Source organism: Phascolarctos cinereus, unplaced genomic scaffold (assembly GCF_003287225.1).
Source record: "Phascolarctos cinereus isolate Bilbo 61053 unplaced genomic scaffold, phaCin_HiC Scaffold_3;HRSCAF=262, whole genome shotgun sequence".
Classification (NCBI taxonomy): domain Eukaryota; kingdom Metazoa; phylum Chordata; class Mammalia; order Diprotodontia; family Phascolarctidae; genus Phascolarctos; species Phascolarctos cinereus.
Genome location: NW_027555736.1, coordinates 174,948,130 through 174,974,449, shown reverse-complemented (window position 1 = coordinate 174,974,449; position 26,320 = coordinate 174,948,130). Strand labels below are relative to the sequence as shown.

General features: G+C 37.4%; 2 protein-coding genes across 2 annotated transcripts; both read right to left on the bottom strand.

Moving 5' to 3' along the window:
• Positions 1-9,312: 9,312 nt before the first annotated feature.
• Positions 9,313-10,307, bottom strand: LOC110202422 (olfactory receptor 4N5-like). Its single transcript, XM_020978907.1, has one exon. It carries the CDS (start codon positions 10,305-10,307, stop codon positions 9,375-9,377), a length of 933 nt encoding a protein of 310 aa, XP_020834566.1. The 3' UTR covers positions 9,313-9,374.
• An 11,088-nt stretch (positions 10,308-21,395) lies between these two features.
• Positions 21,396-22,337, bottom strand: LOC110203119 (olfactory receptor 4M1). The gene has a single exon (XM_020979856.2). It carries the CDS (start codon positions 22,335-22,337, stop codon positions 21,396-21,398), a length of 942 nt encoding a protein of 313 aa, XP_020835515.1.
• Between the last annotated feature and the right edge of the window lie 3,983 nt (positions 22,338-26,320).

Here is a 26,320-nt window from a genome sequence, read left to right as displayed (position 1 = left end):
ATTTTCATGGAGATATGTGTGTTAAATGCAGGCATAGGTATGTAAGCCCCTGTAGATCAAAGAGAACTGGTCCTTATAATTTGATTCCAAGGGTGGTTGAAGAAAGTCCAAGTTCACTATCCCCAGGTCTGCTTCCCATACAGAAGCTGTTCTTCTGCTGTGGCTAAATCAAGGTAAAATGATGATGATGATGTTTATAGAGAAGAAAACTTACAGGTCGACTGCTTCCACTGCAATTGACACCAATTTTACTACCACTGGTTTTTTGTTTGTTTGTTTGCTTGTTTTATTTTGTTTTGTTGTTATTGTGGTTGTAGTAGTGATGGTGGAATAAGCCCTGAAGTTGGAGTCAAAAGATTTGGGTTTGAGTCTAAACTCAAATGCTGAATAGCTATGTCACCAAGGGTAAAATCCCATTCTCTGAGTCTCCATTTCCTCACATGTAAAATGAGGAAAACAATATACAAAGTTCTTGTGAGGAAATTGCTTTGTAAACATTCAAGTTCTGTATAAATATGAGATATGCTGTTTTCTTCCCCTACAACCACCATCACTCCACCCTGCTGCCCAATTACTCCCTCCTTCCTGTTATCTCTACATATTTCCCTTCCTTTTCACTCCATTCTTCATTCCTCAACTTTCTCTGACTTTTTCCATTCTTTTTTAATCATTCTTTTACCCATTGGTATCTCAATAAAAGTTTATCTTTCCTCCCATTCATTCACTTTACAATGAGTTTGGTTTTTTTCTGTTTTTGTTTCCCAGTCTTTACCAAATATGGTAGGTAAATCAAAGAAAATTTTGCCCCATTGAAATGGCCCAAAGACTCAAAAAGTTTAAGAAATACTGTTCTCTATTATACTTTCCTCTCAAGGTAGCCCATTCTTAATCTCTCTAAATCTCAGGGTTTTTTTCCTCGTATGTAAAATAGAAATCTGTAAAATACATGTACTACTTTTTACACATGGCTGTTGGGAGGCCCATATAAAATGATATGTCTAATGATTAAAATGCAAAGTCCCATTTTTCACATGTTGCCCTCTCCCTGCCCCTGGTACCTCTCCTCTCCATTTTCATCTCAGAAATTCCAGTGATTTTCAGTTCTTTCACCATCTTCTTTCTATCAAAAGATACTGATGGGTAGTATTTTATGTTAATGATGTAATCTTTGATATAAATGGGCACAAGCCATCTCCCTCCAAAATATTTATGTTAGATGTCTTATCTATAACTGTAGGATAAAAGGTTTTGACCCCTAGGAAAGAAATCCTAAGCACCTGAATAAGATGTGAGGTAGATTGTTGACAGAGGTAAGGAAATCTGGAAGGGACCCCTAAAACCACATCTTATTCACAGTCACTGACTTACCCATTCATAAGACTTTCCCTGCAATAACTCTGACCTCCATTCTAATGCATCCTAAGTCAGCAAATATCCCCTCATACGACCCTTTCTAATTCAAGCATTTTGGTTATTTGCTATTCCTATCCCCCATTATATTTTCATATGGATAATCAGAAATTTCATACCTCTCTAAATCTCGTGGTCTCTTCATATAGAAATTATCCACCCTGCTCTGAAGATATGGCTGTGCTCCTACATTGATCAACCCATGAGTTTGCTTTCAAATATTTTTTTTTCCCTTTAGTGCCTCCCCTTAGATTCCTAAATCCACCCTACTTACTTGTGACATGATGGAGAATATGCTTTAGGTGTCTGGGGATAAGTCAGCCCTGAAGAATACTTGCAATGGGAGTTATTAGAATGGCAGTTTGAGCTCTGTTAGACAAAGACTTAGGTCAGATCTTTGTAAGGAATATATACTTATTGAGATGTCTCATGATATCCCACTGGGTCAGCCTTTTTTTTACATTTAAGATTTCATCAGTGACTGGAATAATGATATGGCAAGTGTACTTTCTTAACTTGGAAATGACAATGAGTTAAGTCCCTAAATTCTTTGAAGATCAAAAAATTGAAATATATTTAGGAAATAATAGTTTATAATAGCATGACAACAATGCCATTATGAAATCGTGGAAGAAGTAAAATACATACATGCAGACTATCAAGAGAGATGCAACGTACACATAGAGAATGTGATAGACAAAGACAGAAAAATAAATATATGATCTTGGACAAGTCATTTCATCTCACTGAGTTTCAAGTTCTTCATCTACAAAATATGGATAATGATATCTCCCTTACTCAATTTCTGTGATGGTCAAATATGATGATGTATTTGAAAGTTCATTAGAAACTGTCATTTTTTTTCCCAATTACATCAGAGTTGGGTTGTTAAGGTGATTATTTTTCAATTAAGTAGCTAAGACTATACCACGTCCTGTTTATTAACATGCAAATTCCATCCAATGTCAAGCTTAGGCAGCAAGCTTAGCCTAATGTTAAATACAGGGGGAAAAAAACAAATATTTCAATGTTGATAATAATAATAGTAACAGCTAACATTTATATCTTCTATGTACATATAATATAAATTATATCACTAAGTTGGCAGAATGAAGATCAGCAGTTGGATTTTGAGATGCTGATAGAATAGATATTCAGTTAGACATTACCAAAGGCACCTGAAGATGTGTGTTTGAGGCTCAGAATAGAAATCAGAATTAAAGACCACAGCATCATAAATTTAAGGGCTTCAAGGACCAAGGTAATCAGAAATGAAGCTTTTGCTTGAGGCCTGGCTTTTCTTCACTGGTAGAGACATTCTCCCCCAAATTATTGCCCTGATGCCTCATTCTTTCATGGAGGTGACTTTGAGTTTTGAGAGATCATTCTAGGGGAGTGCATACTCAGGCAGATCATGTTAAGGGAGAAATCCAGAAAAGCTTTGAATGCAGTCCCCATGATGTGTTGCATCTGATTTCTGAGAAATCAGCCTAGTGAAATATGGAAAGGTGCACCTGTAGGTCATTTTTAAAGTTTCCAAAGCCTTTGACATGCATTATCTCATTTGAACCATACTATAGCTTTGTGAAGCACATGAAAAGTGTACTTGGGTATTTTTTGAGGGAGGAGTGGGGACATTATGTTTTCATGTCAATGAAGATTAGCAGCTGCTCTCCAACATATGATCTTGGAGACTTAATTAGGGGTACGAAGAAGTTAAATGACTTTCCCGAGGTCACAAAATAAGTATGTCAGAGGCAGAGCTTGCCTTCCTAACTAGATGTCAGTTCTTTATCCAATCCACTCTACCATACCGTCTCAAATGTAAAATACTGCAGGTATTATTATTATTCCCATTTTATAGGTGAGGAAACTGAGTATCGCAGAGATTAAATGACTTGCCTATGGTTATATACCTAACAAATATCAGAGGGAGAATTCAGAGTTCTTGCTAATATCAAGCCCAACTATCTATTCACTAAATCTTACTGACAGAGCTAGCAAATGTGATTGGTGAGCCACTGCCAAGATCTTTAAAACATGGTTGAGGATTAATTCAAGATTCAAGAAGGGCAAATACCATGATTCTAAAAAAGCAAAGACAATGGAGTCTTTATATGCTGCTCAGTGAACTGTATTTCTTTCCTAGCAAAACACTAGAATATTCTATTGGAGTTATATGTACTGAAAATCTAAAAAAGGAAATGATCATCACAAAGAGTTAACATGGTCAGAAAGAACAATTTTTCACAGAAAAATTTTTCACCAGATTATTAAACTGGTAGATCAAGAGGATGCCAGAACAATAATTTACTTAGATTTTTTTTTGAAACATGCAATCACTTATGCTATTTTTCTGCAAAAGCATTCAGAGATATGAAATGTACCTTAGAATTTATATGGGGTTATGGAACTATTTGAATGGCTACACCCAAGGAATAGTCATAAATGGCTCAATGTCTACTTGGAAGGAAATCTATAGTAAAGTGCCCTAGAGAGCTATCCTTGATCATCTGTTGTTCAGTATTTTTATCCATGACATGAATAAAAGTATAGCTGGCATGCTTACCAGATTTGTGGGTGACAATGCTGTGGGAATCTTAACTAATATACTGGAAGACAGTTAAGATTCAAAGGTGTAGAAACTTGATTAGATTAAAATTATGAATTTCATAATAAAATTATAAATTTCACAATAAAACTATGAATTTTGTAATAAAATTAAATTGAAATGTGAATTTTGACATAGTCAAATGTAAAATGTTATACTTTAATATAAAATATAAATTAAATTAAATTTTTAAAATTAGAAATTAAATTTTAAAAATATTAATTTTAATATAGTCAAATGTAAAACTTCACACTTGAGTTCAAAAAATGAACTTCATAAGTGCAAGGTAGAAAAAGACATTGGCTAAATAAAAATTCATCTAAGAACTGGAGTTTTAGTGGATGAAATGGTCAATATGAACCAAAAGCATGATATGGCAGCTGAGAAAAGCAAATTCAACCAGAAGCTGGATTGAGAGAGGCTTAATGCTTAGAATGAAAAGTTGATCATCCAGTTTTGCTCTGGACTATAAAAAGTCTGCATAAAATTGGAAGGAAATGAATTAAGTCTTTTCATAACTCTATGTAGGTGAAAATTTCTTCACCAGAGAAAATTATTCAATAGAGAAAATAGGTAAAGAAGCTGAGAAAGGTTTTTTACATTAAAACAATTAATGGAACCAAGATAAAAAGAGAAATTGTAGATTGGGGTAAATCTTTTTATCAAATTTTCTTCTAAGAAGCCATCCAAAACATATAGAAAAACAATATAAATATGTGAGACTAAGAATCATTTCCTAACGGATGAGTGGTCAAAAGAGTTCGCAAAAGAAGATTTGCAGGCTATAACAACCATATGAAAGACTGTTCTAAATCACTAAAAAAGAGATTAAGACAGGATTGGGGGGTCAACCTGTGGTTTCATTAACATAGGAGATTCCTAGCTGAAGAAACTCCCTCAGTCAATGTTGGTCAGCAGCTTCTCTGCAACTTCTGGTCTCAGAGAATTGCCTAAAGCCCTGGGAGATATATGACATAGTCTAGGGACACACAGCTAGCCTGTGTCAGAGGCCAGATGTAAACCCATGCAAATAAAAGAATTGCAAATTAAAATATTTTTGAAGTTTCACCTCATACCCAACAAATTGGAATGATAACATGGCTTTCAGTGGAAAGGTTACTGTGGCATAGTGAATTGAAAATAAGCATTAGATATGGAGGCAGCTAGACTCAGTGAATAGAGCATGGGCGGGGAGTCAGGAAGACCTGAATTCAGATCCAGCTTCAGACACTCACTAGCTGTACTACTCTAGCAAGTCACTTAACCTCTGTTTCCCTTATTCCATTGGAGAAGGAAATGGCAAAGCACTGTGGGCAGCTAGGTGGTGCAGTGGATAAAGAGCCAGCCCTGGAGTCAGGAGACCTGAATGCAAATCCAACCTTAGATACTTACTAGCTGTGTGACCTTGGACAAACCCTTGTTTGCCTCCATTTCCTCTTCTATAAAATCAGCTGGAGAAGGAAATGACAAACCACTCCTGTATACTTGCCAAGAAAACTTCAAAAGGAGTCACAAAGAGTCAGACATAACTGAAAATGACTAAACAACATTAGATACGGAGTCTCGTGACTAGACTTCTGTTCTAGTTCTGCTACTTACCATAGATATGGCCTTAGGTAAATGACTTTATTTCACTGGACCTCATTTTCCTCATCTATAATATGTGGGGTACATAAGACAGCACTTGATAATTTCAGAGGAGATTGTTATTACTGAACACAAGATACATAAATTAAAAATCCTTTTTTCTTCCTCTCAATCTATACCAGAAAGGGATGTTTCCTCCCTCATACTAACACATTTCTCAAGTACAATTTGAGATTTGGGGTCTTTTTGTTTGTTTGTTTGTTTGTTTGTTTGTGTTTTAATGTAAAACTGCTCATGCCCAAGGGCTTTGAAGTGATCTACCATGACATGTAATGGGGAAACTGACTCTCCTTTTCACTAATTTACATGCATGTTTTCTCTTCATAAATCAAGAGGAAAGAGGTTTCACCTCTAACAGGAGTGACTGAAGTTGGGTAAGAAAATAAATGTCTGAATATAATGGTTTCAATAGTTGTGATATCCTGAAATTGACTACTCAGGGCAACACTGGGTACTTCTTCTTTAGAGAGCTTTGAAAACAGAAATGCTCTTTCTATCATCCTCCAATACCTTTGGTGCATTGCTATCTAGAACTAAAATTATGTATGAAATAAAATTTTCTGAACTAAGATAAATTATTCAATTTAACTCCCTTTCCCCACCATCTCAGATCCAATCAGTTTCAAGGACTTGCAAGGAGAAAGCTCAATTCTATTAAATCTCACTGTTCCATGTTTAATTTTTTAATTGTTGATTTAAATATGAGTGCATTGAGGATAATGGGTAGCTAAAAGCAGAAAATACAAGCGTATTGTAAGTTGAGATTATTGAGATTTTGCCAACAGTAAAGAATAGTCTATTGGGATCTGGGGTAAAAATAAATCTGTAGTTATAATGAAGGAGAAAGATAGCATCCTTAAACTTATTAGGCAAATGTAGGCAGAGGTGACATTTCTGACTAATTATATAATTGTGGTCTTTAAATGAAGAAAATATTGGAGTCAAGTAACTAAGTTAGTTCAAGAGTCACCTCTGTCCATGAAGAATTCCCCAGTTGAAAGTGCCCCTCTCTTGTCAAACGTTCTTAGAGTATTTTATCTGTATGTCTTCTCTTTTGCCACATTATATTTTATATAATACTTCTAAACAAGTAGGGTCCTTAAATGCAGGTGTTGTTTTTCATTTGTTTGTATCCTCAGCACCTAACATAGTACCTTGCACGTAAACATTAATATTTATTGTTTTAAAAATAACTATAGAGCCAGTGTGCAGTAATGGAAAAAGCTGAGGGTTGAGTGTAAGGTGCCACTCTGACACTGAAGAAAATAGAAATCCTGAGTCAGTCTTTTAACTCTCTCTAGGGCTTATTTTTTTTAATTATCTATAAGATGAGGTGATTGGATTGGTTGATTTCTAAGCTCTAGTAGTTTGTGAGTCTATAAGTAGGATATAGCTCATCATAAACTCTTCTGACAAAATAATCTATGTAATCCTGTTGAAGCTGCTCAGAAATACAAATTTAAAGACTAGGATAAATAAATGCAAGTCTTCTTTAAGAGTTAAAAATTGTTTTATCTTTTCTCTACTTTGTAACACTCACTGAATTCATTTCAGAGTAAAAAACTTAGAGCTACTAAACTAGGTAAAATTTATATAGCATGTTAAAGCTTTAAAAAACTGCTTTATATGTATTGTTTCTTTTGATCTTCACAATAACCTTGTGAAATAGATGCTATTATTGTCCTCATTTCACAGGTAAAGAAATTGAGGCTTGGAGAGGTCATTTGCCTAGGATCAGTGTCTGAGACAGAATTCAAATTCTGGTGTTCCTGATTCCATGTCTAAGGCTCTGTGCACTACACTAAACTGGACTGGATATAAAGGGGCATCTAGCACTTAGAACAGAGTTTTACAAATGTGTGTGTGTGGGGGAAGGACTTTAACTTAATGGAATGGGGTAGAAAAGCCTTTATTAAGCACTTACCATAAGCCAAGCACTGAGGACACCAAGGAAAAAAAAAAACCTAACATGGCAGTCCCCATTCTCAAGAAGCTCACTTTCTAATTAGTCAAGACAACTCATCTAAAAGGTTTTACCTTAAGAGCAGATATAAAGGTCATGTGGTCCTTAGAGCACAACAGCAATGAAAATGGCAATACCCCTGAGTTCACTGGACATAGCAATATGGAAAAAGGTAAGGCCATGTTTATGGCAGTATAGATGGTAATGCCCAATGGTCTACCATCTTTCCAGAAGTATGGTAGTTAGTAGTTCATTAAAGCAGTGTGAACAGTCATATCCCCAACCAGCCACTGTTGCGTAGAGGCCTGTGATTTATAGTTAAACAGAGCTTTGGGTTGCCTCCTTTGATGGTGAGGGTAGAGATGATGAGATCAGCATCTAGCTGGGAATTGGCATCCAGAATTTGGCTGGAACTGGACAGTGGAGATGCAGATCAGGAAGAGAAAAGACACATAGTAGGTGTTTACTAAATGTTCAGGTAGTAAAACACCTTTGCCTTCTCTCCATATAGGGATGTGGGGTGCAGCATAAGAGTAAAATATTGACTACATCATCAGATAAATATTTAACACAGTTCCTGGCACATAGGAGGTACTTAATAAATGTTGATTGATTGGTTGACTGATTGTTCATCAGTTTTGCTTACTGGTTTTTCTTTGTTAAAATGAGAGTTCAATGGGGGAATTTTATTAAGAAACACCTTTGGTATAAAAAATAAAAAGCATCAATAAAGCATTAATAACCCTACTACACACAACAAATGCTCATTGAATCTAGGCTGACCCTGTCATTTTATAGAAGAGAAGCCTGAGATGTGGAGTGGTTGCAAGTCAATTGGTTGACTTGACTTATGTCATGGACAGCAAGTATTAGACCTGGCATCTGAATTTAAATCTTCTGATTCCAGAGATACCGTTCTATCTAATAGTGTAAAACATTGACCTCTAGCCAAAGTGAGTTTAATTTTATTTATCATTATATATATGTAAATATATATAGTTCCTCTCTTGATTATAAAACAGATTTAACATATGATATTTGTGTTCTTATAGCTTTCAGTTTATCCAGATTTGCAATTGCAAGAACCCCTGTGTTGCTAACTAGCTGGCACCATTTCACATCTGACGGCAATAAGAGGACAATAATGGCGATGAGGAGGAGGAAGAGAAGGAGGACAAGTGGCATATAGTTCTTTTGAAGTTTTCAAATTGCTTTGCATACATTGTTTCATTTGATCCTCAGAACTGCATGTAGCAGATGTTAATGGTTTTATCCTTATATTACAGACGGGGAAACTAAGTTCATAGAAGGTAAATAACTTGTGCATGGTGACATAGTAAGCATCAGAAATTGGATTGATCACAGGTTGTCTTCATAGCAAGTATACTACTAAGTCATGTTACTTTCTAATATGAAGGCTAAAGTAAAACTCCTAGCTAGGCTTTTAAAAGTTTCTTTAAGAATTGCCACGGTCCTTCCCAAAACAAAGAGTTGAGCACATCATACCTATGAAGCAAATTGACCAGTGTCCTCTCCCTTTCACCTCCTTAAGTCTTTGTACACACTAACTTTATTCTATATTCTAGCAGATCAAGCCAATAATATGGCATTCCCCAGTATGTTGCAGTTTTTACAACTATATATTCTCCCCATGAATAAATAGATTTTCTGCACGAAATTACTAGAGGGCGTGGTGGTAATGAATGAATCCCAACTGAAGATATGCTGAGTGACATTCATTTTTCATTCTACTCTACAAATAAACTGCCTATTCACCAACTTCCTCATAGAGGCCTTCACTTCCTGGTTTCTCAGGGTATAAATCACAGGATTCAGCAAGGGAAAGATGACAGTGTGAAAAAGGGCAACCACTTTATCAGCTGGGAAGGACCTAAAAGGGCGGGTATAAATAAAGATGGCAGGTCCAAACATTAGAAACACAATGATAACATGGGTAGTACAAGTGGACAAAGCCTTGCTCTTCCCCTCAGAAGAAGATCCCCTAACCCTAAACAGGATGACTGCATAGGATGTCAGTAAACCCAGGAAGCATAGCAGAGTGAGCAGTCCACTGTTGGACACCATTAGGAGTTCCACCACAAAGGTGTCAGTGCAGGCCAGTTTGATGATCTGTGGGACATCACAGAAGAAGTTGTCCAGCTGGTTGGGGCCACAGAAAGGCAGGCAGATAATGAGAGCCACCTGCACAATAGAGTGGGCAAAACCCCCAACCCACAAGGCTAGCAACAGCACATAGCATACCTGGTGGTTCATGATGGCAGCATAGCGTAAGGGTTGGCAGATTGCAATATAGCGGTCAAAGGCCATCACCACAAGGAGGAACATCTCACCTACTCCAAGGAAATGCAAAAAGAAGAGCTGGGTGATGCACCCTTGATAAGAAATGTTCTTCTTCTCATACAAGAAATCTACCAGCATCTTGGGGGCTACAATGAAAGAATAAGAAGCATCCAAGAAAGCCAGGTTGCCCAGGAAGAAATATAGGGGTGCTGTGAGAGCAGGATCTGATCTGATGGTGATGATAATGAGAAGATTCCCAGGAAGAACGATCATGTAGAATGAGAGGATCAGTACAAAAACCAAAAGTTGTACCTCTTGAGATTGAGTTAGACCCAGAAGAATGAATTCAGTCACTGTGTTGTTCTCCAGCTCCATCTACCCAACCTGGAGAACATTGAGTGATGAAAAGCTATTATTGTTAATTCATACCCTTTCCCCCATACTATAGCTTTTCTCTAATAATAAATAGTATTTTAATGAGAGTGATATTCTAGGTATCATATAGGAAGCCTGTTTTACCACCCTGGATCCCAGCTCTGGTAAATTCCTCTGTTCTTTGTTTCTAGACAGAACTGGAAACAATGTGTGAAGCTGTAGAAAGGCAGTCAGTCAAAAAGCATTTATTAGATACCTATTATGTAGCAGGCACTGTGCTAAGCACAGGAGATATAAAGAAAGATAAGAGACAGTCCTTGTTCTCAAGAAGCTTACGGTCTAATGGAGAAGACAACATGTAAACAAATATGCACAAAATATATACCTAATAATTGAAGGTAATGAACAGAGGGAAGACATTAGCATTAAAAGGAATCAGGAGAGGCATCTTGCAGAAGGAGAGATCTTAGCTGACCCTTAAAGAAAACCAGAAGAGAGTTCTAGGCATGGGAGAAGAGCAAGTGAGAATGGCCAGAGTAGGGAAATGGAGAATCCAGTGTGAAGAACAGTAAGCAAAGGGGCAACTAGGTGGCACAGTGGACAGAGCACCAGCCCGGTAGACAGGAGGACCTGAGTTCAAATCCAGCCTCAGACACATAACACTTACTAGCTGTGTGACCCTGGGCAAGTCACTTAACCCCGATTGTCTCACCAAAAAAAAAAAAAAGTACATAATCCTACTTAAAAAAAAAATTTAAGAAATAGCAAGCAGGCCAGAAGCACTGGTTTGAAAAGCACATGGGAAGATATAAAGACTAAGAAATCTGGAAAGGCAGGAAGGGGCCATGGTAAGAAGGGCTTTAAGAGCCAAATAAAGAATTTTCAACCAAAGGAATGTTTATAATTGTTATTTATTATTATTATGGTTTTTCTTGTTATCTTAACGCAATGATAGCTAATGTTTATATAGTGCTTTTGAGATTTGCGAAATGCTTTACAGGTATTATTTTATCCTCATAACAACACAGGAAGACAGGTTTTGTTCTTATCCCCATTATATATATAAAGAAACAGGTAAAGAGAATGTTTAAGTGACTTGCCTAGGGTCACACAGATAATGTGTTTGAGGCAAGATTTGGACAGACATCTTCCTGACTCCAAATTGAACACTATCCACTGCACCCCCTAGCTGCACCTAACATTTAGAATTGTCCAATAGTGGAATAGCTTTTTGGTTTTGTTTTAATTTCTTGTTTTGTTTTGTTGTATGAAAAGTCAATGTCTTCCTTCACTTCAGTCTTTTAGCAATAACTGTATATTCACTTTTTAGAGTTGTAGTAGAAGGGGTTCCTGATTGGGTACCAATTAGAATAGATGACTTATAAGCCTCCTTCAAACTCTGACATTCAGTGATTGCACCCACCACTACCACTACCATATACCTTATCAGAATCTGCCTTTCTCTATGTCCATCACTTCCCTTTCATGAGCTGTATTTCCTCACCTTTCTCAACTTGTACTTTGGGAACCCCAAACTTTGGCACCTGCAGAGCACAAGCTTCCCGATAAATACAAACTTGCTTCAGTTATTAAGATCAATTAGTTATCAGCGCCTTTTAACTGCTGCTCATATATAGTATACCTAGATTCTGCTTTCCTTCCTAGTCTCAGATTCCTAAATTTTGTGTTTGGATCCTTGACTCCCTGTCATGGCTTACTTTTTAGTATATGTCCAGTCTCCTTGGATCCTAACTATCTGCCTAAACTTTTTACTGAGTGAAAGGATATAGTTTCAAATTTCACTTCTCCGTTGTATTTGTATGGCCTTGGACAAGTCACTTAATCTCTGGACTGAAGTTTCCTCATATGTAAAATTTAATGGTTAAACTGAGGCACCTGGAAGGTCTCTTCTAGCTCTAAATTCTATTTTCTTAGGTCCTATTTTAACAATAATGTGTAATAATACGCAGAACCCATAGAAGATATGAGTCCAAGATTAACTCCACAATTATGCCTCCACCAAAGTAATGTGCTTTGATCAAGTCACTTCAGTTCAAAGACTCTCTGCTCCCAGCTAAATGGTCTACAAACTCAATAAATGTAAGATGTACTGCTCTATCCTTTATCTTCTTCTCAGATAGTCTATCCCATGCTTAATCTCTCTAGGCCTTAATTTCTTCATCTGTAAAATGCATATACATCCTACTTCATAGAGTCTTTTTTGAGGGCCAAATGAATAGATGAATATATGCAGATTAGTAATGGAAAGTCAAAACTTTTGTGCCTTCATTCCCCTTTCTTAATTTTGCTCAGGATAAAGACTACAAACTCTGCCACTCTACCCTTCTAATGCTAAGATTTTTCAGTTTCATAAAGCAGATAGAAGAGAGACAGAAAGACAGACAGACAGAGAGAAAGAGAGAGAGGCAGACAGACAGATGTAAAGACAGACAAAGAGACCACTTATTAAGCATGGACTATGTGCCAAACGCTGATCTAAGTGCTAAGGATATAAAACACAAGCAAATGAAGACAGTCCCTGATATCTAGCAGCTTACACTCTTGTGGAGGAAGATAACACATAAAGGTGTTCTAGAAAGAGAATTGAGAAGCGAGGAAGGAGAATAACTTCATAGGGCCATGGTGAAGAGGGCGTCTGTAAGTATCTTGGACATCTGGGTACCTCAAGTTAAGGTGAAAGGTTGCCTCTCAGAACCAGAGGGCCCAGTCATAGGATCTAAGGTTTTAGTGGGGTGGAGATGGTCAAAGACTAGGACCATGGAGACAGATGTCTCAGCTTAAACTGATCACTATAACCCTAGCTACTACTCTAATTAATGGTTAATCTTTCATATGAATGGTTTAAAAGTAGAAATAGTATTCTGTTCTAGGTTTAGAAAATAACTTTCCCAAAACAAGAGGAGCCCAAGTCATTGTGGGAACAGTTAGACTTCAGGTGCATACCAAAATGACTTTGATATATGTATTAAACAGCCTTTAGCAGACAAAGTACTGCTCATGCTGTTCCATGCTATTCCATGATGGCAGCTTTAAATGTTCTGTGGAACATGAGAAAGAAAGAAGGGATTAGGACCCCAAAGATCAATGTTGGAAAATGACAGTGGAGTGTGGAGAAAGGAGAGAGAAATTAGAAATAATTCCTTGGAAATATTCATAAAATACAGGCATTCCAATACATAATGTTTTGTGAAATCTTTAATGATAACCAACATTTGTGAGGCAGCATGGCACAGTGAATTCATACTGGCCTTGGAGTTAGAAAGACATTTTCAAGTCCTGTCTCTGCCACATACCAACTGTGTGACCAAGTTATAAACTTTTTGTTGCCCCGGGCAACTTTTTAAGACTATAAGCTAAAAAGAAATTAATAATCTATATTGGTAGAAGGATTTTCCACACTGGGAGTTCTCCCAGTGGGCATCATAGACCTAGAACTGAAAGGGATCATAAGATCATAGACTTAGAGTCAGAAAAGAACTTGATGTTCTTTATTACAATAGCCTCACTTTGTAAGTTCTAAAAATGAGGCTTTTATGACTTTCCAGGATTTCATAGGCATGAAGTGTCAGAAGTGAGATTTGAAACCAGGTTCTCTGGCCACAAAATTGACATGCTTTCCATTTTACCACATCACCTCTAGAATTGTTACAACCCCTTTGTTTTACTGCTGAGGAAACTGAGACTTAAAGAGTTTGATTGAACTGACAGTGGGCGAAAGAAAGAAAGAAAGAGAGAGAGAGAGAGAGAGAGAGAGAGAGAGAGAGAGAGAGAGAGTGAGAGAAAGGAAGGAAAGAAGGAAGAAAGAGAGAGAGAAAGAAAGAAGAAAGAGAGAGAGAGAAAGGGAGAGAGGAAGGAAGGAAACAGGGAGGGAAGGAAGGAAGGAAGGAAAACAAGGGAAGGGAAGGGAAGGGAAGGGAAGGGAAGGGAAGGGAAGGGAAGGGAAGGGAAGGGAAGGGAAGGGAAGGGAAGGGAAGGGAAGGGAAGGGAAGGGAAGGGAAGGGAAGGGAAGGGAAGGGAAGGGAAGGGAAGGGAAGGGAAGGGAAGGGAAGGGAAGGAAAAACAAAATGTTCAATATCATATGTTATTGAACAATAGAATATCAGACCCAGAGTATGTCTGATCAACTCTACTATTTTACTGATAAAGAAACTGAAGTTGAATATGTCTCTGAAGAGGGTGGAAACTGAAACATTATGAGGGTGAAAACTAATTTCTGCCACTCTACCCTTTATCCATCCCTATTTTCCTATCTACTTTTTAAATTTCTATTGGCTTTACTCTCTTTTTGATTCTCTTGTCTTCTTCCATTCACATATCTTTACTTTATTCTGTGACTGTGGGTCTCAAATAGTGGTCAACAGAGCTCTCTATCCATTTAGAAAGCAAGGATAGGCATATTGTAGACAGTTGTTACACACAGACAAATATACAACTACTTAGTTATCAAGTGGAACTGGTCCTTGCAATGTGGTCTCAAAGGTGATGAGGCAAGCTCAAACTCCCCTATCCCCAGGTCTACTTCCCAGGTGGAGGCTATCCTTCTGCCCTGGGTCAATTAGGGAGGGGGGAGGTTTTCAGTGGTCATAGGAGAAGAAAACCTACAAATTTGCTGCTGCTACTGCTATGTATGACTGGTACCATTTTTACTATCAGCATTTTTTATTATGCTGTTCTTAACCTGGAGACTGTGAACTTTTTTAAAATTATTTTTATAATAGTACTTCAATAATTGGATTCTTTTGTAATTCCATTTATTTTATTTAGTGCATTTTTTTTTTGGTAGGGGGAAGCAATTGGAGTTAAGTGATTTGCGCAATGTTGCACAGATAATAAGTGTCTGAGCAAGATCTGAATTCAGGTCTTCCTGACTCCAGATTGTTTTTAATTTGGTGCATTTTAAAACATTTTTCTGAAATGGGGTCCATATCCAATGGCCAAAGTGGCGCATGACATACACAAAAAAGGTTAAGAACCATTTATGTAATAGAAGAAGTAATGGAGTTGGAGCCAAAAGACCTAGTTCTAAAAGTCTCAAATCAAATACTTTCTTTACTGTGTCACTATGGGCAAGTCCCACTTCTCCGAGCCCCAGAGTCTTCAGCTTTTACATATAGTGTCTCATCTCTGATTGTGATGTAAAATTCTAGAAGAGGAATTCTCAGCACCAGGAGAAGATGATAGGGCAACAGTTGACAGAAATAGGGGCATCTAGAAAAGACCCCTGAATCACACCTCAATTACCTACTTAACCTATATACCCACATAGAAGACATTCTCTACAGTAACTCTGACTTCCATCCCAAAGCATCCTAAATCAGAAGACATCCCCTCATATATAAAACCCTTTCTATTTCAACCACTTCTATTACTTACTATTTCTTTCCCACAAATATGTTTCTAGTAAATGTAAAAGATGACCAGAAATAATCACCTCTTCATTTGTCTCCTGCTGCCCTCTTATAAAAGTAATCAGCTCTGCTCTGAAGATATGATTGCACTCCCACACTCAATTCATTGCCTGTGAGTTTGCTTTCAACTATCCATTCTCCTTTAGTGCCTCCCTCTAGATTCCTAATCTATCATGCTTTCTTATGATGTAATAAAAAATGTACTGTGGTCATCTGGGAAAAATTCAGCCCTGAAGGATATTTGCATTGGGAGTTATTAGAATGATAATTGGAACTCCATTAGACAAAGACCTAGCCCAAACCTTTGAAAGGAATATGTATTTACTGAAATTCCTGGTGGTATCCTGCTGGGTCAGCCCTTCTTTTCAGGTTTAATATTTCACCGGTGACTGCTATAATGACATGGCAAGCATACTTACTCAACTTAGAGAAGACAGTTAAGTCTCTGAATTTTTGAAGATAAAGTCACTGCAAATGAAGATAACACATTTAAGAAAATGCAATGCTATAGTAAGTGTTTTGCTACCATTCAATGCTATATAAATAGAAGCTATCATCATTATGCTGAGAAGGCAGACTTTTATTGTCAGAAACAAAACAAAGTGACAGTTAATGGATGGGTGATATAGAGCCCTTTGGGTGGAGTAGAAGTGACATCACATGCACTCCCAGACATGGACAAAGGCAAACAATATCTGGTTGGGGGAAAAAAACCTTGTCAAGTTAGAGTTCCCTTCTGGATTTAGAAGGACATCTTCCTAAGTATGAGTAGGAAGAATCTTAACAAAAGTAATATCTATTTTTACTTTTTTTCAGGTAAGCATGTGTTCTCTCAGCAGCTAGGCAGATCAGTGGATAGAATGCTGGGCCTGGAATCAGAAAGACTAGCTTTGTGACACTGGGCAAGTCATTTAACCTGTTTACCTTAATCCACAATAGAAGGAAATGGCAGGCCACTCCAGTGGTTTGGGCTAAGAAAACCCTATGAAGAGTTGAATATGACTGAATGAATCACCAACAAATGCCATCTCTCTCTTTGCAAAGTGCTCCTATGAGAATTTTATGGGATTGTTGTTGTTGTTATGATTAATAGTTTTTCTAATTCAATGACAGAGACTGTACTATGCACTGTATACAAAAATGACTTTCTAACGCAAATGCTTCTAAAGTATAAACTACAGCTAATGCCATGTCAGTGAATCTTAGTCTAATATTAAATCTAGGGGGGAAAAACAAATGGAAATTGTTAGCATTAGGCTGAAAATCAATATGAGGACTTTGAATTGACAGTGTTGATACTGAAGTGACAGTATTAACATCATCTCTCTGTGCCTATCTGTATTTTTAAAATTTTGTCCCAACTACTAAACCACACATGTACTTTCTCCTCCACCTATTTTAGTTCTTGAATTTGTGTTTTTCCCCTTTAACCATAGCTCATTATACCATTGTGTTTAATCTTTATCTGAAAGAGATTAAGCAAAATATCTTTCAATTTACAGTGACACCAAGGTTTAAGAAATCTGAGTTTTCACCAAAATTGAATAAAACATGGGTGACAAAAAGAAAACAAAAGACAACAGCTACCTGGAACAGTAGATAGAGTGCTGGAGCTGCTGCTCAGTCATTTCCAATTCTTTATGACCCCATTTGGAGTTTTCTTTTCTTTTCTCTTCTTTTCTTTTCTTTTCTTTTCTTTTCTTTTCTTTTTTTTTTTTGAGGCGATCAAGGTTAAGTGACTTGCCCAGGATCATATAGCTAGCTCCTAAGTGTCTGAGGCCAGATTTGAACTCAGGTCCTCATGACCCCACGGCCAATGATCTATCCACTGTGCCACTTAGCTGCCCCCATTTGACATTTTCTTGGCAAAGATACTGGAGTGATTTGTCATTTCCTTCTCCAGCTCATTTTACAGATGAGGAAACTGAGGCAAACGGTTAAATGACTTGCCCAGAGTCATATAGCTAGTAACGCTCTGAGGCCAGATTTGAACTAAGGAAAATGAGCCTTCCTGTCTTCAGGCCTGCCACTCTATCCATTCTACCACTTAGCTGCCCAAGTATAAATGTCAACTATTATTATTTCTGACCTAGAGATTTTCTGAGGATGTAGTTGGAATTAGCAGAGATGCGGGTTATTATTTCTATCATCAATAAACACATCTTCTTAAAAAAAGATATATTTCCATGCCATTTTCTCATTCTCTACTGAAATATAAAGGAGGAAAAAAATGCTTCATTTTCAGATGAGAGGAAGTTAAGTTGAAATTTAGGCATCACAGTTTCAAATTGTGCCACTCAGTTTCTATAAGAAAGTCTCCTTGGAATTACATCATTGTACTGACCCACTTGAAACTTAGGAAGTTAGCAGATCTTTATAGTAGATTCCCATATCAAAGATAAGCCAGTATTCAACATCATTCCAACCTGACTCATGAGTTCCTGAGGTAACATAGGGCCTGTGGCCAGAGAAATGCAGTCCCAGAGATCCTGTTAATTTCTATTGCATTGTATTTATGCCAAAGCAATAGGATTAGCTGTAGGAGAAGATATTTCCCCTAAAAGTTCATCTCCTCTAATGGAGAATGTATAATCTATGAGCGCATACACATATACATACATATGTGTACATATACATATGCATATGTACATGCATATATACCCATACTCTATATTCTATATATGTGTGCATATACACACCATATAAAATATATGGAAGGAGTATTTTCCATTCAGAGTACAATCCTTTCATTTTGTCTTACCAGAAGACTAAGCCTATATCTATGCACATAGGCTGGTCCAACTGTTTTGAGTAAATGACTGGTTGTGAAATAGTTGTTCCGTTGAAATGACCAGTGAGCTTTTCTGAAGACACTCAAGATTTCTAACCCACATTTCTAATTCTGAGTCTTGCTTAGCATAACTGTCTTGGGGACAAGGAGAGGAAAATGGGATGATTCACTGGGACATGGGAATCCATACTTTAAGATCTTTCTCATGCCCCCTGAAAAATTAGCTGTATGAAAAAGTATCCTAATGGCTACAATACAAGCATTCAACTATTTTTCACTTCAAAGCAAGGATTGGAAAATACAAAATATGTTTCCATCATTTTTACATTATAAGGCAGGGAAAAAAATAGTGCACTCTCGTGGGAAATTTCTTTTTTTTTCTAATTTAAATTTTTTTTTATTTTTTCCATATGCTTTTGAGTTGAAAATTTTTCTCCCTTTTCCTCCCCCCCACCCTCCCCAAGACAGCACACAATCTGATATAGGCTTTACATTTACATACCCATTAAACATATTTTCACATTAGTGAAGTTGTAAGTAAAAATTAAAACCAATATGAGGAACTATCAGAAAGATGAAACAAAACTCAACAGAAGGTAAAAATAAGTGATAGGATTCGACTTCCATAGTTCTTTCTTTGAATGTGACAGCATTTCCACCCGAGGCCTCTGGAATGTCTTAGATCCTCATAATGCTGAGAAGGTTCATTTAACAATCTTAGTCATTGCATAACGTGGCTGTTATTGTGTACAAAGTCCTCTTGGTTCTGCTCACTTCACTCAGCATCAGACCATATAAGTCTTTCCAGGTTTTTCTGAAGTCAGCCTGTTCATCATTTCTTACAGCACAATAGTATTCCATTACATTCATATACCACAACTTGCTCAGCCATTCCCCAATTGATGGGCATCTCAATTTCCAATTCTTTGCCACCACAAAAAGAGCTGCTATGTATATTTTTGTACATATGGGTCCTTTTCCCATTTGTATGATCTCTTTGGGATATAGCCCTAGAAGTGCTATTGCTGGATCAAAGGGTATGCACATTTTTGTAGCCCTTTGGGCATAGTTCCAAATTGTTCTCCAAAATGGTTGGATCATTTCACAACTCCACCAACAATGTATTAGCATTCCAATTTTCCCACATCCTCTCCAACATTTATCATTTTCCTGTTTTGTCATGTTGGCCAATCTGATAGGTGTGATGTGGTACCTCAGAGTTGTTTTGATTTGCATTTCTCTAATCAATAATGATTTAGAGCATTTTTTCATATGACTATAGATGGCTTTAATTTCTTCATCTGAGAACTGTCTGTTCATGTCCTTTGACCATTTATCAATTGGGGAATGGCTTGTGTTCTTATAAATTTGTCTTAATTCTCTATATATTTTAGAAATGAGGCCTTTATCAGAAAGACTGGTTGTAAAAATTCTTTCCCAATTTTCTACCTTCCTTCTAATCTTAGTTGCATTGGCTTTGTTTGTGCAAAAACTTTTCAATTTAATGTAATCAAAATTATCCATTTTGCTTTTCATAATGTTCTCTATCTCCTGTTTGGTCATGAATTCTTCTGTTCTCCATAGATCTGATAGGTAAACTATTCCTTGTTCTCCCAGTTTACTTATGGTATCAGCCTTTATATATAAGTCCTGAACCCATTTTGACTTTATTTTGGTATATGGTGTGAGATTTGGGTCTATGCCTAGTTTCTGCCATACTCTTTTCCAGTTTTCCCAGCAGTTTTTTTTCAAAGAGTGGGTTCTTATCCCTGAAGCTGGGGTCTTTGGGTTAATCAAATAATAGATTACTATAGTCATTGACTACTGTGTCTTGCATATTTAACCTATTCCACTGATCCACCTCCCTATTCCTTAGCCAGTACCAAGCAGTTTTGAGGATTGCTGCTTTATAATACAATTTAAGATCTGGAATTGCTAGGCCACCTTCCCCTGCATTTCTTTTCATTAGTTCCTTTGATATTCTGGACTCTAGTGGGAAATTTCTTGAAGAATGCTAGAGCTCTATAAGATAGGAATCTATTCTTAGTCCTTTCTCCCCTATTTTGACATTCTTGCAAATTATACTGGTTGCGGCAATTAATTAGGGAAGGAGACAGAGAAGGAATGGAAGAGGAGAGGGAAGGGGATCGGTCTCATTTTTATATAGGTATGTTAACAGTTTCTAGGCAGCTAGGAGGCATATAGATAGAGTTACAGGCCTACAGTCAGGAAGATCTAGGTTGAAATCTGGCCTTGGATATTTACTAGCTGTGTGACCCTGGACAAGTCACTTAACTCTGATTGCCTCAGTTTCCTCACTTGTAAAATGAGCTGGAGAAGGAAATGAAAACCACTCCAGTATCTTTGCCAAGAAAACCACAAATAGGGTTACAAAAAGTTAGAAGTGACTGAAAAACAACAGAATTTCACATCCTGCTTCCAATACAATAGAATGTAGATCACATCTAAAAGGAGTTACTCAATTTGTTCTGAGCGATTTTTTTTGGGGGGGGGTTGGCTCATGATAGGTGTGCCTTTAGTTTCCGTCTCACTCTGGGAAGAGTGAAAGTTGTGAAGAAGAACCCCAACAATCAGTCTCATTGTTTGCACATGTGACAGGATGGCATTTTGTGGATGTCTTATCCTGTGACAGACTTTGGAAACAACCTGTTTGGCCATTTTGAGTGGTAAGACCTTTCTGTCTCTAGTTCTCTGCTTTCCTTTTAGAAACCGAAAGAAACTGTTAAGTTTAAGGCCCTAGATCAAAGAAGCTAGTTAAAAGGCAAAAGAGATAGTGCCACAGCACAAACTGTCTACTCTGGGAATATCAGTCTCACCGGGACTCAGTGGGAGCGTGCTCACAACTACTCACTTCTCTTTACATAAGATATATTTGTTGGCCATCTTCCTCATAGCAGTTTTTACTTCCTTGTTCCGTAATGTATAGATGATGGGATTCAGTAAGGGGAAGATCACAGTGTGAAACACAGATACTATCTTGTCTAAGGAGAAAGCATCAAAAGGACGTGCATAAATATAGATGGATGGGCCAAACATTAAGACCACAATGGTCATGTGGGAATAGCAGGTGGACGTGGCCCGGTTGGTACTTTTGCCTGAGCCTGAGTGCTTCTTGAGCATGGCCAGGAGGAATGCATAGGACAAGAGTAAAGCAACGAAACACACTACAGAGATCAACCCACTGCTGAAGATCATCACCAACTCCTCTGGGAAGGTGTTGGCACAGGCAATGCGGACCACCTGTGTGATGTCACAGAAATAGCTGTCCAATTCATTGGGTCCACAGAATGGCAGACGGATGATAAGTGCCACCTGGATTATGGAGTGGACAAGACCACCCAACCAAGAGCAGGCCACCAGCACACAGCAGAGGCGCCGGTTCATGATGGTAACATAGTGTAAGGGTCGGCAGATGGCAGCGTAACGATCAAAAGCCATCACTGTGAGCAGGAACATCTCAGAGGCCCCAACAAAGTGCAGGAAGAAGAGTTGAGCAATGCAGCCCCCAAAGGAGATGATCTTCCTTTCAGCAAAGAAGTCCACAAGCATCTTAGGGGCTGTGATAGAGGAATACCAGATGTCAAGGAAGGCGAGGTTTGCCAATAAAAAGTACATAGGTGAAGTCAGGTGGGTATCATACCTGATGGTGAAAATAATAAGAACATTTCCTGGTAGGATTATCATATAGAAGGAGAGAAATATAACAAATAAGACCAGTTGCACCTCCCGGGTCTGGGACAGCCCTGTGAGGACGAATTCTGTCACTCTGGTGTAATTCTCAGTTTCCATTTCTTCACTTTATTTTTCATAGCATGACTAAAGAAAACAAAGAAATCAAAATGACTCATAATATCAAATATGGAACAGATTGCTGTTTTCTCACTTCTTCCCCCAGAAATGCCAAATCTATACTATCACTATGACATTATAGGAAAACAGTTTGAGGTGGCCTCATTTCATAGATAGATAAACTAAGGCAGGAAGAGGGCAAAAGGTCAATCAGAGATCCACCCTGACACTGGAATCAGTAATATTGTAAGTCACAGATGAGAACTCAGTTTATTAATTTCATATACTGCTTTCTACCAAAATAACCAGTGAATTTACATATCTCCCTGTACCATCTCCATTTTAGGAAACTTCTATAAATGTCAGAGATAACTTCAAAAGGAAGTCTGACATTTGCTGAATAGCCTATGGAGTAACTTGATTTTTCATATTTTATTTACATTTTGCTGTTTTGGAAGGCCTTACCACCAGAGAATCTGTTTTATATTGTAATAGGAATTGGCTTGGGCTGGCCTATTCCACAGAGATAGTTTGGCCCTAAGCAGAAGCTGCTTGGAGAATTGTATTTCTAATTAAATATGATTTTATGTAGAACAGTCATACTATTGGGACTTCCTATAGCTCTTTCTTTTTAGCCCAAACCATGGCATCAAGCTAACCTATGTTAATATCCTCTAACGAATGATATAAACTCACTCACACACCCATTGGCCTGTACATGTATGAGGTTCACCTATACTCACAGAAATTGCTATTATCATCATCATGAAAAACATGGTCACTCATGTATAAGCACAACAGAAGACAATGCAGGAACTAATTATTAGGTCACCAAAGTGTATTAATGAAGTATGTATACATATAAATTCCAGCTCAAGTAAGATCTTTTCTTCTATGCCTGCCTCATCCTTCCCAACAGGAAGCAATCTTTTATATTTTAAAACTCCTGCAATATTTTGACTGTACCTTTCATGCAGCATTTCCCAAGCTGAACTCCACTACACGTGACTCCCTTAATTAACATGTGAACCCTTTGAGAGCAGAGACCATCTCACTTTTCTATTTGTATCCCCATTGCTTAGCTCAACAATTGGCACATAGTAAGAGCTTAATATTTTTCATTCCATTCCATATCCTGTGCCCCTAACTATGAGTGTCCTAGGTCATCTTCTCTCTCTACACTCTCCCGATTGGCTTCATCAATTCCAATGACTTCAGAAGGCAATGAGGAAGTTCTGAGTTCAAATCTAGCTTCAGGCACTTACTAGCTATGTGACCCTGGATAAGTTGCTTAACCTTTGCCTCAGTTTCCTTAACTGTAAAATAAGTGTAATGTTAGCACCTACTCCATAGGGTTGTTTTAGGGTTCAAGTGAGATAATTTTTAAAAGCACTTAGGATAGTTTCAGGCACTGTATTAAGGGAAAGTCTCTTTCACTTTCCAATTTCTACATAGATGATCCAGATTTATCCAACCCCACTCTCTCTCCCGAGTTCTAATTTCACATGCTCCTAAGGGCATTGCAAATTGGATATTTGGTAGGCATGTCAAACTCAATGTGTCCAAAATTGAACTCACATTATCTTGACTCAAAACTCATGCCTTTTCCAAACATCTTATTTCTGTCAAGGACAACATCCTCCTAGTTGCTCAGATTTATAACCTAAGAATCATTCTCAATTTCTCATTTCCCTTCACCCTGAATATATAATCGATTGCCAAGTCTTTTTGATTTTGCTTCTACAATACCTCAATTCATCCCTTTCTTTATAACAACGTTGCTACCGCTGTAGCCCAAACCCTCATGACTTCCTGCCTGTAGTATTGCAGTAGCTTCCTGATTGTTTTTTTCTATCATATATCTTCCTCTTCTCTAACTCATTTCACATAGTTACTAAAGTGATTCTCCAAAAGTGCAGGTCTGACTATGTCACTCCCCTATTTAATAAATGCCAGGAGTTTCCTGATGTTTCTGGGATCAGATACAAACTTTTCTATTCAGCACATAAAGCTCTTTACAATCTAGCTTCAATCCAGGCTCTTTATATATTATCCCCTTCATTCACTCTGTGGTCCAGCCAAACCGACTTTCTTGATGCTTCTTACATAAGACATTTCACCTCTTTTTCCTGTGATTTTGCACAGACTGCCCCTCCCCCTACTTGGAATCAGTTAATCAATCAACAATTATTTACTAAGCACCTATTAATGTTCTAGGTACTGTGTCCAATAAAGAATGAAAAAAAAATCCCTATGTTCTAATGGGGAGAAAGTATATATAGAAGCATATTCAAAATAAATGTAAAGAGAATAAATGCAAGGTAATTAAATACAAAGTATTACGGGAGGGAGGATATTGAAATAGAACTCTCTCCTTGCCTCCACTTCTTAGAAACCCTAGTTTCCTTCAAAGTTAAGCTCAAATACTACCTTTAACTTGAAGTCCTTCCTAATCATGCCTGATCCTACCACTCTACAAATTCACCTTGTATTGTATTGCATATACATACATATTTATATTATATATATGTACCCATCACCTCTCCAACAGAATACAAGCTCCTTGAGGCCAGGTATTATTTCATTTTTGTTCTTTTGTCCCTGGCATCTGGTGCATATTAGGCACTCAAAAAATACTTATTATTGATTGATATCTGGTAAGTCAAAGTTTAAACAGGCAGGGCACCATTTTGTCAGCCCCTGAATTACACATTTTCTAAAATTTTATCAAAAAAACACTTTTATAATGATTACTCACAACAATTTATGTTTGTATAACACAAATCATCTGCCTTATAAAAGTTAGTGTGTCTTGTAAGAGAGAAAATCCTTTCCATTCTATTAATGAAGGTTTTAAAAAATTTATCTATATTTAACTCAGTTCTTTAACAAAAAGATACAAGAACCAAAAAACGTTTTCAAATAAGGCCTCTGAAAAGCTGAAATAGGTGACATAGAGGCCATTTACTTCAAATAGCATGAACTTTTCTCATAGGAGAGCCTTCAGATATGACTGAACGCCTGGGGCTCCCACTACAAGTAGGTTCCCTGAAAGCTACCCCAGGTTGAAGACATTATTTAGATCTGCCTTCACATAGAATTATAACCCCATCAAAGTGTTTCTTTTACCAGTCAAACAAAGGATACATTAATTCAAAACAAAAGATAACTAATTTAAAAACATAAGTAAATAAATTACAAGAAAGTCTCCAACCTTTCCCCCTCTTTACTGTAATCATGCTATCAGAGAATGTATCATGGCCAGGGAATGTGATTGAAAAGGCATATCTATAAAGGATTCATTGACAGGACCACTTGAGTCCAAAAAGCAATGTGTCTGCTGGAATTTTCCTCCTCCTCTGAAATTACTTACTTTCTGTAGAACCATTGATGTCCTCTTGTGAAACCACTGAGATAGAAACAGGAATACCTGCTGAGCTTCTCTTTGCTGCCATTTGCTGGTCTTCATTTTTGGAATAGGTTCATCTCTTTTAATACATAGTATCAGAAGCTATTCAGTTCTGTTAAGGTTTAAGACTAGCATGAAGCCTTTACATGTATGCCTCTGCTGTCTTTCAGATGATGTCAGCCTAAACAGCTAATTGAATTTTGTACTTCAGGGCTTTTTGTTTGTTTTATTTTGTCTGTGATTTCAATCAAGCAGAGAATTCCAATACAGAAAGTCCTTCTACTGACAGATTTGTAGATCAGTAACTCCTTTGTAACTTAGAACTTCTATCATTCTTCACATCCCATCCAGCAATAGTTCACCAGGAAATTAAGCCCTACTATGGCAACTCGCCATTAGCTCTACCACTAAACTACTTCTCCCCACCTGCAATAGTCAGCCTCAGGACTTGACCTCTAGACACCATCAACCCTTCAAATCCATCTCAACCCAACTTTCTGGGTCAATCAATCTACTCAGCTTTGGAACTTTCCACTCTGGGACTGAGCTATCCTGTTTAGTGAACGAATGAGTA

Coding starts and splice junctions, on each gene's coding strand:
- LOC110203119 (XM_020979856.2), bottom strand. CDS start 22,337: ATGGAAACTGAGAATTACACCAGAGTGACAGAATTCGTCCTCACAGGG.
- LOC110202422 (XM_020978907.1), bottom strand. CDS start 10,307: ATGGAGCTGGAGAACAACACAGTGACTGAATTCATTCTTCTGGGTCTA.